Source organism: Dunckerocampus dactyliophorus, chromosome 2, assembly GCF_027744805.1.
Source record: "Dunckerocampus dactyliophorus isolate RoL2022-P2 chromosome 2, RoL_Ddac_1.1, whole genome shotgun sequence".
In the NCBI taxonomy this organism is placed as follows: Eukaryota; Metazoa; Chordata; class Actinopteri; order Syngnathiformes; family Syngnathidae; genus Dunckerocampus; species Dunckerocampus dactyliophorus.
Window position 1 is genome coordinate 31983522 of NC_072820.1, and position 13482 is coordinate 31997003.

The 13482-nt window shown below is 43.4% G+C and overlaps 1 protein-coding gene across 1 annotated transcript; it reads left to right on the top strand.

Moving 5' to 3' along the window:
• Positions 1-8190: 8190 nt before the first annotated feature.
• Positions 8191-12979, top strand: LOC129176818 (C1q-related factor-like). Its single transcript, XM_054767253.1, has 2 exons — positions 8191-8968; positions 11630-12979. The coding sequence occupies exons 1-2, from the start codon at positions 8339-8341 to the stop codon at positions 11807-11809; spliced, it is 810 nt and encodes a 269-aa protein (XP_054623228.1). The 5' UTR covers positions 8191-8338; the 3' UTR covers positions 11810-12979.
• Positions 12980-13482: the final 503 nt, after the last annotated feature.

Below are 13482 nucleotides of genomic sequence, written 5' to 3' on the forward strand. Positions count from 1 at the left end.
CATGCTTCCATAGCAATATGACTGTGTTGTAGTATATATATATATATTTGAGTGTTTAGAATGAGAGTCAGTGGGACCAAAATTGGTCCCGATGGTAAGGAGTGTACACATAGAGTGTTTGCAAGTCTCCTGCTCTATACACCTTGAAATAGAGGGCAGTTTTAAAGGTAATGATAGAAAACAAATCCTGGCCAAGTAAATCTGACCAATATATTCAAAACTGAAACAGTAGAATAAAGTGAATGTACATATTTGCTACCATAAGGTGTCTTGAAGCTTAAATAAAATGGTGATGTTTTCCTTTTATGGCTATTTTTTTGTTGGCCAGAATATTCTATGGAGTATACTTTATAGAAATACATATTATAACAAATATTCTGGATTAATAACATTTTAATTTTGAAGCAGGTGACTTTTGACCCAAAGCAACATCCTACAATGCATTTTCATTGTTATATATTAAAATCTTGAGGATGGAAGACCAAAAGCCAAAGGCATCCCCACAGAATTCCACAAGGCCTTGCAAGGTAGCAGCACATTGCCTAAAAAGGATAAAAGGACCTAGAGGGTCTGGATCTGGAGTTACGCCTTGTGTAAACATGTAAGGCACTTTTGTGGTGATGTCAACAGCTGTCTATGCGATATAGTTGAATAAATATGGTGACGACAAATTTCCTCATTTCCCCCCCAAAACTGCTGAAAATGTCACCATTTGCGTGGTCGCCTGCATGACAGGTTATGTTCCACTTTTATGCCTTAGTTCCGGTTGTGTGCTCTTATTTTGTAGTTTTTCCTGTGATGTCCCGTTCCATGTCTGCTTGGGTTTCGTTTCTTGTCTCACGCACCTGCAGCTAATTTCAGTTCGTCCTATTTAGTTCACGTGCGTGTTCCTTTCCTTTTGTCGGATAATTAAGTAGCAATAATGAGTAAATATATACAATATATTTTACCTGCAATCGGGTCTCATCTCTCGCATCCTGGGGTCGCCATACAACACCACAATGCCAAGACGTGACAGAAAAAAAACACAATTTTCCTAATTGAGCATGTTACTATCTACGCTAAAAAAAAGAAAAAGTGAAAGAAAAGAGGCCAACTAAGGATTTAGACATCAGAGCTGTCTCTGAAGCTCTCCAGTTACTGACACTGCCCCTCCCCATTGTGGAATGTGCCTGACAGCTGAAGATGGGAGGTCTCCCCCCTTCCTCAGTAGACCAGATAAGATCTTGCAGGATTAGTGGGATAAAGTCAAAACAATGCAAATTGAATTCAAAATGAAAAGTTGACTCTGGCGAAGAAGAATGGAGAAGCGTGAGGATTGGACGCCATCTTTTGGTGAAAAGTAGGAAGGCAATGCAAGGAGGCTTGTGTGGTAATATAACAAAAGGCCACTTGAGGGCGCCAACGTTACTGTACAAAGTTACAAAATCATTGAAATGTCAGCGCTGTAATAAAATCATGTTTCCTTGTATTTTATTCATGCACTCATACCCCGATCTATATACTTAAATATATATACTATATACATATATATACATATATACTTAAATATATATGTTGAAAGAAAACATGTGAGATAAAACCTCATCTTGCCATTTCTGGGTTAATAAATTGAGTCGCCCCCTACTGACCATAAAGTATAATGCAAACAACCACAGTTTATACCAGGGGTAGGGAATCTATGGCTCGGGAGCCAGACGTGTCTCTTTTGATGACTTCATCTGGCTCTCCCACATTTCTTAATACAGTAAAATGTATTTATTAAAAAAAAAAGTTTTTGCTGACATTTGAAAGTAAAACATTACAGAAATCACAGTGTTAAAAATAAATACATGTTTTTAATGCATTTGAATCCATCCATTCATTTTCTACCGCAATGCAGGTGGTCAGAGCCAATGCCAGCTGTCCTTCCGATACTTTTGGTCAGACACCCAAACTCGATTACTACTGAATAATGCGGTTGGCTACCCGGGTCATTGAGAGGTCAAGAAGTAAACTCATCAACTAGTCAGTTACAGTAGCTAATTCTGCAGAGCCTTTAGACAAAGAAGATGGCAAAAAGAAAGAAAGATAAGGAGTACGGTGCAAAACCATGCAGCACCAGAAGTTGCATTAAAGAGATAGTTTGGATTTTTTGACGTGCACTATATAAACAGTGACTTACCCCCCTTTTGATCCCGCGAGTCCAGTTCTGTTCGTATTTCCATGACGAGGAACGTAGTTCTGCTTAGTTGCTGGGACATTTAAGTAAAGAGTTTGGCTCCTCAAACAATACGTGTTCAATAAAGTGATACATTTGCATCATAAAAATGCGTCCTCAAAAAAAATCTGACTTCACAAATCACTCGCCGTTATATTTGTCTCCTGCCGTGTCCCTGCCCCTCCATTCGTGTGTATGTGATGAAGACGCTCGTATCTTCTTCCCCTGTGGAACACACGTAAACAAGATGGCCGTGGTGCAACGTCACCAGGATTATAAAAAGTTGTGTAAAGTCCTGTGAGAGGTGGAGTGGGAGGAGGGAAATGGCCAGCAGTTCAATGTCAGAGTTGCACAACTCTTCCCTGCCCACAACAGGTGTGCAATAACAACAAAGATGCAGATTTCCCCGCCCCCACCAAGATGCTTTTTAGTGAGTGAGAAATGTCTATCAAGCCTTATAGGAGAGTCAAAGCCTTCTATGTGTCCTTTTCGTTTAAACATGTCTCTGTAAATGCTAAAATTGATGCTCTCCGATATTCATACATATGATTGACTTTGGCTTGCAGTTCATCAGTCTTGTTGCGGAGTGAGCAATCGTTCGCTAAAATGACTCAAGGAAGAGTCCGATGTTTCACTTTCCCCCGCTTTAGTCTGGCTCTAACTCCTGCGTTACCTTCTTTTTGTGGTGAGACATCCCCCACCATAATCCCTAAACTGGACAGGGTGTTGCAACGGCTCACCAACCCGTGATAGCCTAGGTGGTGCAAACGCCTGTGATGGGGTACTCCCGAGAACCTGACCTTCAGTCAAGAAGCGTAGCAGGTGGAAAAGGGGAGCGCTTTTCTACCCGGGCCCTCATCGGGCAAGGTCCCCAATCGAATAAGGGCTATGCCTCACCCCGGTAGGGTTAAAAAGTCTTTAGTCTCGTGCTTGTCACAAAGTTGTTCCACGCCTGGCTATGAACAGTGTGGAACTGCCTAAGCAGAGAATCTGCAAAGTCCTTCAGGGGTCCTTCCTCCCGGTTGTCTTTAGATGTGACAGGCAACTCGAGAATATCGACTGCAACCCGCAGGAAAGCCTCTCCACTTGGGCATGGTGTCGAGGAACTGGGGGCTTCTTCCTTTGACAGGCATAACACTGGTCACACCACATCCCGATGTCACCATACATAGTGGGAACCAAGACCTTTCCGTAGGCTGAGTGATCTGTCAGGGGTGTGCCATGCAGGTGTCCCAGGACCTTGGGGACCAATACAGCCGGGACCACAACCTGTGTTGCTTGTCCCACATCAGACAGCCACACAACCCTGCACAGCAGTCCATTGATGAAAGTCAGCCGGTGAAACTCATGCCACAGCCCCTTCAAACCCTGACTAGCAGTCTTTAACCTCCATCTAGGCGGTCTCCGGCCCTCCTCCAATCAGGCCAAAACTTGACTGATGTCAGCATAACTCTGTTGGAGCTCCTTGACATTGGAACAATTGTGTGACAGAGGGCAGATTAAGGTCTGGTCCACACAATCTTGGAGGTCAGAAGGCAGACTGGGGATTGGGGTAGAACTGAGGTCCACTGCAGAAGTTGTGGTGGGGTCTCTATGGCACACACAGTGCTAGGGGCATCGTCCACAGTTGCACAACAGAGGAGGTTGCAGCAGCGGTGTCTCGGGTCCCTCTTTGTTGTGGAGCCCACTCCCGGTTATCATATCCTCCTTTACTTGTGCGCTGAGGGGACCGGTCTCTTGTGCTGGGATCCCCCTGGAAGTGCCCGGAGGTGGACCTGTGGCCGAATATGCCACAAATGCAGTGGCAAGCATGTTGTTTCTCCTTGCGCTCCTGCTGACAAGCTGCAGGACGAAGGCCGTCGCACTCAGCCTCAAGGATACGTGCTCTCTATCTGCAGGACAATCTTTGAATTGAGCCGTTCCTTGACGCGGACAAGCTTTTCCATAGCGGCATCCTCCATGACTCTCTGTGATGACGAATCAAGGGCTGCCACCACCGTAGGACACGGGGTTGAGCAGGGCGATGCAGGCACGCTTGCCTTCAGAGCCTGCCTGGCTCGTTCACAACGGCCAGCGATAATCAACGCCACCTCCACATCTGTTGCCCCTTGTTCATGGCACTTAGCCTGGAGGGCAGGATTGAGGCCAGCAATAAAACACCGGAAAGCGTCTGCAAGGAGTCTTGAGGGCTGCATAAACATCTAAACTGTCATAAGCCTTGCAAACTGTCTCACAAGTTGAATGCCGTCTCGTAGGAAGGAGACTCGCCAAAGCGGAGACACGACTCCCTCCCCTGGCTTGCGCGCAGACTGCGACTAGGAATTATCTCACCCACATAGAAAAGATACAACTTTACGTAAGAATACGACTTTACGCTCATGGTACTTTTGTTCCAGAAAAGATAACTTTTTCTAGAAAAATATGACTATTCTATATCATGAGTTTATTCTCGTGACATTAACAGCTTTTATTGTCAAAAACAATCTTTAGTCTTGGAGAACCTTTTTCTCCAAAAAATATAACTATTGTTGCAATATCACAAGTTTCTTCTCGTAAGATTTAGTTTTTCTGGTAAGAACGCAGCTTTACTCTCATATTATGTATTTTTTGTCTTGAAAAAACTCTAATTCCTTCGTAATTTCTTCAGTCGAAGAAGACATGACCACTGGCTCCAATTTCCTTTCGAATGCGCTCACTTTAATATATATTTCATCACCACATCCTCTCAGACACACTCAGCAACCTTTTCTCTTTGTCCCTCAAACTAACAAAGAATGTGGGAGGCGTGCTTTTAAATTTAAAGCTCCATCAGATCGGAACTCCTTCCCTAACGAAATACGTATCATCAATTCATTTGGTATTTTCAAGACTTCCATACTTTGTTTTCTTGAAACAATGTAACTGCTTTTAATGGTTGTGATGTATTTTATTTCGGTTGCTGTTACTAATTGTGGCATGTTATTGTTTATTGTACAGTGTATTAGTGATTTTGTGGTTCTGACATATCATTGATGCTTTGCATTGGGTACTGTGGGTTTGTGGGGGTGACGTGGGGGTGGGGTGGTACCTAGGAGCCTGTGTATGCTGTTTGTGATTGTGTTGTATTGTATTGTATATTTTGGACCCCCTTGAAAACTAGATGATTCATCTCAAGGGGCTACCCATCAATAAATCTGAATCTTTTTCTTGAATAACAATACTATAGTATACTATAGTTTTTCTCGTTAAAAACAGATCAGTGCTTTTTTAATGTTTTTTCGACCAAAAAACAACTGTTTTCATAATATTTGAGCCCTATAGAAAAATAAAAGAATAAAATGAGTATGTATCTTGTGTACTATTTTATTCTCATCACATTTTTCAAATGTTTTCTTACCTTCCAGCGGCCCTGCTACTTCTTTACGCCTCCGACTGGTCTTTCCCAATAATGCAGAGAACTATGCCGTTCATATTGCAGGTACTGAATATGTACCACTCACGTTTACGGGAGTATATGAAATTGGATAAAGATTGTGGATAAGACTAATAAATTCATAGCCTGGGCAACATAAGGCGTGAATTTGCATATAAAAGTGCATTTCTCAGCCTACTCCACCCACCAAGGAGACGCTATAAAGGCACACCACCTTTTGCTTGAGAGGGCAAGCAGGATGAGTCACTCCTGAGTTAAAAAGCTCATTTAATTCTCCTTAAAGGAAGATACAGATTGTGCTCTGTCGTGCTCTCCAGCCATTTAAATCAACTACTGCAGAGAACACTCTGTATCTCCTCCACTCTGGAACTGTGCAGCCAGAGGACCACCATGTAAACCCTCACAGATGATTTGTTACATGTTTCTTCACATAATGCAGTCAGCGTCATACAAGGCCTGCATCTTAAGGACAACTGTTGGTTCTATTCCGTCAGTTTTTTCCAAAGCTTCTTATTTCCTTAATCTTGCAGATTAAGGAAATCAGATTACATTTCACTACATGTTGTAAAAGACTAGAACCGCACACTGGCCACATAAAACATCATGCTACCATTATAACAAAAATCAGGGGTGTCAGGGGTATGCAAAGTGCAGCCCGCAATTTGCCCTTTTAATTGGCCTGCGGCACAATGTGCAAATAAAATTCAACTGAAAAAAAACTAGCAAAAATGTGGGAAAAAATAGAGCAAACAGGAGAAATGTAAAGAGAAAAATCTAAAATGTTGACACTAATAACTAACTCAAAAATGTTGATGGGCATGCCCTTTGGCCCGGTGTTTGCAAGCATGCTGTGCCATGCAAGCAAGCAAGGCCATGTATCATTTTGCATGTCGACATGAATAAATCACCAAAAATCCTAACATGCTAACAGTTAGCATGCTAGCACCTAGCAAGATAGCACTAACGACCAAAAGTTCCAAAGTATTTCTTATGTGTCCCTACATCATTTCATATCTGTATTTACATGTGGAAATTATCAAAATTGCTCACATGCTAACGGTTAGCATGTGAGCATCAAAAGTGCCAAGACTGTCCTGTAGTGTCCTTACATCATACTATGTATTTGCATTTAGACATGAGGAAATCAGCTAAAATACTAAGATGCTAACAGCTACCATGCTAGCACCTAGAAAGATACCACCCTATACCGAAAGTGACAAGGAAGTTCTGTATTACAGTACATCATGCCATGTCTGTATTTGCATGAAGACATGAGTAAACTAGAAAAGCACTCGGAGAGCGCAGACATCAGCCAAACGCCGATATATATATATAGACATATATATATATATATATATGTCTAGACATATATATATATATGTATAGACATATATATATATATACATATATAGACATATATATATATATACATATATAGACATATATATATATATGTTCTATACTATACTACCCTACATCATTCCATGTCTGTATTTGCATTTAGACATGGACAAGCTAAAATGCGAACATACTAACAGTTAATAGGCTAGCACCTAGCAAGATAGCATTAACATTAGCTAAAATGCTAACATGCTAACAGTTAGCATGTAGGCATCAAAAGTGCCAAGGCTGTCAATTAATGGCACCCTGAAAGAAAAATCGGGAGTGCACTACTGAGCTGCAACCAGCAGAGGTGCTGTTGATTTATTGTCAGCTAGTTTCAACTTGCTGTCTAAACAAGTACAGGCAAAACAAACACAATGTCAGCTGTGGACCTACTAAACTCACAAAAGTAGCCTTATTCTGCTCAATACAACACTAGTGTGGAAAACACAGGAGTTCAGAACATTCTGAGAGTGATGATATATTAAAAATAGATTTTGAATGGATTAATTGTACATTTTAGCTGTGGTCGGTCAAGGAAATGAGCTTTTATTGCCTCCACCAGTGAGGTTATATTTAAATTGTGCTGACATGCCCAACGTGTGTACTGTACCAAAATTACATTTGGTCCAAATCTAGTATTTGAAATGAAAGCAATGTTTTTTCTAGCATTGTCATGCTATTTATGCCATACATGCTGTATATGGATACAATATGCTTTTGTCGTATTTCATTAGAATTAAAAAAAATGATTCTCATTACCTTTCTTGTCTGACTGGCTGGGAGAATCACATGGTTCTCTAGCCTTAGGAGAACGTTTTTGACTTAAGTTCTAGTTCAGTACAAGGGACCACAGGAACCTGTTACTGATGTCAAAGTTTTTGGTCCAAGTTAGTTGGAAACGCCGCATTCAAGTGACTAAATGTGATTCCTTGCCATATAAAGTACTATGATGAAAAAGTACCGAATGAATGTCTCCCATGTAGAAATGGACCATTTCTCCTTGGCTCCGAGAAGAAGAGGACAATGGAAGAGACAGCCATGAGGAAGATGCTCTCCTCAGCCCTGACTCATGTTCCTCTCTCCTCCCCTTGCGTTTCCTTCCTCTCCCCTCCTCCTTACTCTCTCTCTCCTTTAGGATGACTTTTTTCCCTTTCCAGACCCTCCCGTCCGTCACTCACACAATCCTCCCGGCTCTCTCTGAGCATCATCTCCACGTCTGCGTTCTTCACCCCCGCCCGACAGCCACCATTCCCACCTCGGAGAGCTCCACGCTGGCAGCGCAGCCCCTTCCCCGGCTGAGCATCGGGCGTAAGACCCTGGTGGCAGCCGCTGTGGGGGTCATGCTGGTTCTGGTCCTGGTGGTCCTCATTCCCGTGCTTGTCAGCTCCGTGGGGACGGGTGACGGCGAAGACGGTGCCGGCCGTTATGAGATGCTGGGAACCTGCCGCATGGTGTGTGACGCCTTCCCCACGCCGGGCACAGGGGAGCCAGTCACTGCCCAGCTACAGGTGGACAACGGAGAGGAGGCAGGTTTGGGCGATCACAGCATTGGGCCGCCGTTGCCAACGTACGGCGCGCACGGCTCCCAGGGCAGACCTGGACGTCCGGGTAAGCCCGGACCCCCGGGCCCCCGTGGAGAACCGGGCCCTCCAGGGCCGAAGGGGCCACCAGGGAATGCTATGGATGTCGTACGGACAGGGATCCTAGGCTTAGGGGAGAAGGGCTCGGTAGGCACCTCGACCTACAACACCACGCCCCGGGTGGCTTTTTATGCGGGGCTTCGGAACCCGCAGGAAGGTTACGACATCCTGCGCTTTGACGACGTGGTGACCAACATCGGGGGCAATTACGAGGGCGCCACGGGGAAGTTCACCTGTAAGATTCCTGGCACCTACTTTTTCATATACAACGTCCTGATGAGGGGAGGAGACGGCACCAGCATGTGGGCCGACCTGATCAAGAACGGTCTGGTGGGTGACGCTTTCTTTCATGACTTCCTGTCGTTGTTATGCTCCTTTATGACAGTAGGATGAACCCACCAGCGCACAAAGAGTCCCAAGGGAGAAGTCATGCGTTCATGTGTGTTGTGATTCTTAGCTCCGACTCAGTTTTTATTCCAGAATAACGACAATGCACAGTGGCAGGCTGCCAGAGTGCGTACGTGTGCATATTACACACTCCACGAGCGCTATCTGCAACTCGGCAACACTTCAGAACGTAGCCCGAGGTGGTGGTCAGTTCAAAGCTGGTGCTCCTTTAAAATGAAACACAAGAAACTTTTTTACACTGCTGTGACGCTCTGGTGCCTGGTTTTCAGTGTCGGATGCCGGAGATGTTTGCTGAAGATTTAGTTATGCCTCCCAAGCCCTCGGGGTGGAGCTGCTGATCAAACCCATACAAATCTGACACAAAACACATGGACAACAAGATGTAGTCCAGACCACCACCAACTTTTTGATACACTAAACGTAATATGAAACAACTGTGTGCGTGTGCAGTCAATTATTAAAAATGCCGAAACATCTCACACATCTACACATAATTTATTCACTATTTTATATAGATTTTTTCATTTATCACTTTTTATTTTTATGTTTCGAGGAACAAAATAACCACTAATAAACTTATTATTGAATTAATAGCTCAAAACTTTGACATATTTTCTTAAAAACAGATTGTATTCAGATTGTCCGAGCGTCACACCCAACCCGCGAAAGCGTTCGTAACGTTTTGTACTGGTTTTGCTCTCTAATGCCGCCCTCCATGTTGTCTTAATGACTCATATGAGACACGGCACTGATGATGATAGGGCGGGATTTGAGGGTCAGGGAGGGAGGATCGTCTCATCCACTCAAGGCAGGCTGACTCAAGCCGAACCCCTTATACTCGAGTCACAAGTGGAGAGGGTGTTCAATGGAGACACACTTCATCTCGGACATTCCAAGCTTTAAAAAACCCAGCGTTTGTGCACAGAACAGACGTCGCATGTTATTCAGGTTGCGTTCACGCTTTGTGTGTTTGCAACTACTACTCCTTAAGAGCTCAACATGAGCAGAAACTGGAGTCTCTTACCACAATTTAGGCAAAACGAGGACCGATTTTGCCATGAGTTTGATGTAAAATGCTCAACGGCTAAGCGAGCACAAACCAGTCGATGGTGGTTGTGCACATTACACGATACCTGGCTACAACTGCCAAACAAGTAGGAAAAACGCTCGCATTGTTGTGAGGAGGAGGGAAGATAACGTAAACACGATAAACAATAAATGCTTGCATCAACATGCTATCTTGCGATCTTACGATAACGGGATGATCAGAATGTTTGAACCGACGTCTTCAAAAGCTTCGTGACCAACTCAGTTTATGAATTTTGCCTATTTCAGTGTAAAAAAATCAATATAAACTGGTTACAACTGCCGAACAAATCTAGAAGAACGCATAATGCGCATAATGTTCGAGCTGATATCATCCAAAGCTTTGGGACTAACTTGACAAAGAGTTGACAAATTTTACGAAGGAAAGACGTCAAATTGAATTGGTTACCAATCCAAAGATTTAATCCACGATACTGTACGTTCTTTCTCTGTATTAATACACTCATTTTCACCAAATTTAGATGATGAGTATAATGATGATGACTCACAGTCAAGATGGAATTCCGCCAAACGTCAAAAGCTGCGTAGCTAACTAGGCGAATAGCTAACAAATCATGCTAATTACAACAAAAGATATTAATATAAACTTGTTACAACTGGCAAACAAATCAAGAAGACGAATGCTCATGTGGTTTTGATGAAAAACAACACAACATATGGTCAACGTTTCACTGTATTCCTACGCTAACTTCCGACTACTTCAGATGATGAGCATAATGGTTGAACGCTGATGATTGACGATAAAGATAGAAGATATAATCCCACCAAACATCAAGCTGCATGACTAAATTGGCTAATTGTTTATGCATTTTACTGATTTCAACATAAAATACCAATGCAATAAATTACAATGCTAACTGTCGTTTGAAGCTAACCTGTAAGTCCACCTTCTCTGAAGGAATGAAAGGGAAAAAAATGTGAACTAGTTCACTTCAGATGTGTTGGTCACACAGTCTGGACCTCTGGAAGATCTGGGTTCGATTCTCCCTTGGGCATTTCTGTGTGGAGTTTGCATGTTCTCCCCGTGTGTGTGTGTGGGTTTTCTCCGGGTACTCCGGTTTCCTCCCACATTCCAAAAACATGCATGTTAGGTTAATTGGAAACTCTAAATTGTCCATAGGTATGAATGTGAGTGTGAATGCTTGTTTGTCTATATGTGACCTGCCATTGGCTGGCCACCAGTCCAGGGTGTACCCCACCTCTCACCCGAAGTCAGCTGGGATAGGCTCCAGCATACCCCTGAATAGGGACAAGCGGCATAGAAAATGAATGCATGAATGAGAAATACCTTATATAGTGTTTTACGAAATACGTTTGGGTATATCATTTTCTTTGAAAAAACATGGAATGACATGGTTTTCATTGCATAAAGATGATTTATACAAACGTTAGCAAGACCGTTATCAGAGAGCATTAGGAACAAGTTAAAGCGGAAACGGTAGCTCCTAATAAATTGCCATGTTTTTTCTCTTTTAGGTGAGGGCCAGCGCCATCGCCCAAGACCAGGACCAGAGTTACGACTACGCCAGCAACAGCGTCATTCTCCACCTGGATGCGGGTGATGAGGTTTTCATCAAACTGGACGGCGGAAAGGCGCACGGTGGCAACAGCAACAAGTACAGCACCTTCTCGGGCTTCATTCTCTATGCCGACTAGTGAGACCACGGCCGATCGCTTGGCTTTCACTTGCAGCGAGGACGACGTTGCCCATAGCCACTGATCTACAGTGACGTGGCTGGATTGGTGGTTATGGGTAATGGGTCTACCTCTTTGTCCATTCATGGTGCCTACGCCGCTGTTCCGACGACCTAGCCTAACACGTCATGATGCCGAAGCGCCGTGACGGTTCCGACAGCATCATCTCCAAACCGGAATCTCTTGTTTGCTGGTGTCCTTGCTTTCTTCTTACTAGTGCGCTAAAATGTCGTAACCTTTGAGATCAGGGGCCAGAATGAGATTGTCTTCGTGTATCAGATCTGATATTGAACCTTGTCCTGTCTGCTCAAGACTTTGATGAAATATTTGTGCCATTCTATCATGTGACGTGCTAACTTGTAAGCATCTGTTGAACTCTAGCATGCAGAACCTGTTAAAACCGATACGCAAATGAATTAAAGGTCCCCTATTATGCAAATCTGACTTTTTCATGATGTTCTACCAGTAACATGTGTCCCTACAACCTATTTATGAGCACTAAATGTGAGGAAAATCTATACCTAGCTCCATTTTTGACAAAAGTTCTGGTTTTGGGGAAGATTTTCATGACCTTTCTCATGGACATGAGCTCTGTGTATATGGCCACAACTTTGTGGAAAAGCAGGCTTCGCTACACATCTTAAAACAAAGCACTGCCAACTATTGGTCAGTCAGCTACAGACCCAGGAGCTGTAAGGTTGATCAATTTGTTTTTCTAGGCTAACCTAGCATGGTGTTGCTGTTGAAACATGACTGTAATGTTAGCACTGTAGCTCACATAGCTATGCTAGTATCACTAACGTTCGTGTCTTCCTATCCCACTCCTTAATGTCATGTTGTTGTATGTGCTATTAAATTGGACAAGTGCAGAGTTACGGTATATGCAAAAGTGTATAAAGTGCACAATAGCACTTCTTGGAGAGACACACTCTGTTGTATAGCTCATTAGCATTCAAGCTACAGATACACAAAACGGCGCGTTCCCACGAGAGCTTACGAAAAGCACTTCAAAACTCTTTAAAATCCAGCACCAAGGCTAGATATTGGACAACAACACTTGCAATTGTGGGACCTCGCCGAATAAAATGGGTGACAACAGTGTAATATGGGACCTTTAACAGTTTTTGGAATGCACACCCAATGTTTTTTTTGCATTAAAGAAAAAGTTGTTTTCATTTCCTCAGATATTAGCATTTCTTGTGTGGTTCATTGGCACACATCCTCTCGCATTCTCTTTCATATGGCAGGACACGTCCAAACGACAAGACAGCAGCTGGTGGAAGAAGAACTGTAAGAAGTGATATATTTCCTCCAAAGTTTTCCAACATCTTTGGACATAAGTTGAGACAACAAGGCTGCGACACTCCCCAAACAAGTTTTGAAGTTGTCAAGAAGTGGCCAAGTGAAAATGCAGCTAGGTTGTAGTCTGTGAGTGTACAGTATGTTAAGATAAAGAGTCCAAAATGTCACTTCGGTCAAACAGCGGCGAGTGGATTGCTTTGCAGTGTTGCTTGGACGCCCCGCGGCCCGAAACTTAAGCCCTCCTCGTCCTGAGACAGCTCACTTCCTCCAGACACAATTAAAACTGAGGGTACGTGCTGAAGCAGAGGTCACCCGAGCCACAAGAAACTAGT

Excerpts from the sequence above, each read along its gene's own strand:
- LOC129176818 (XM_054767253.1), top strand. The coding sequence starts at position 8,339 with ATGCTGGTTCTGGTCCTGGTGGTCCTCATTCCCGTGCTTGTCAGCTCC. Across the intron at positions 8,969-11,629 it reads ACCTGATCAAGAACGGTCTG|GTGAGGGCCAGCGCCATCGC; the intron begins GTGGGTGACGCT and ends TTTCTCTTTTAG.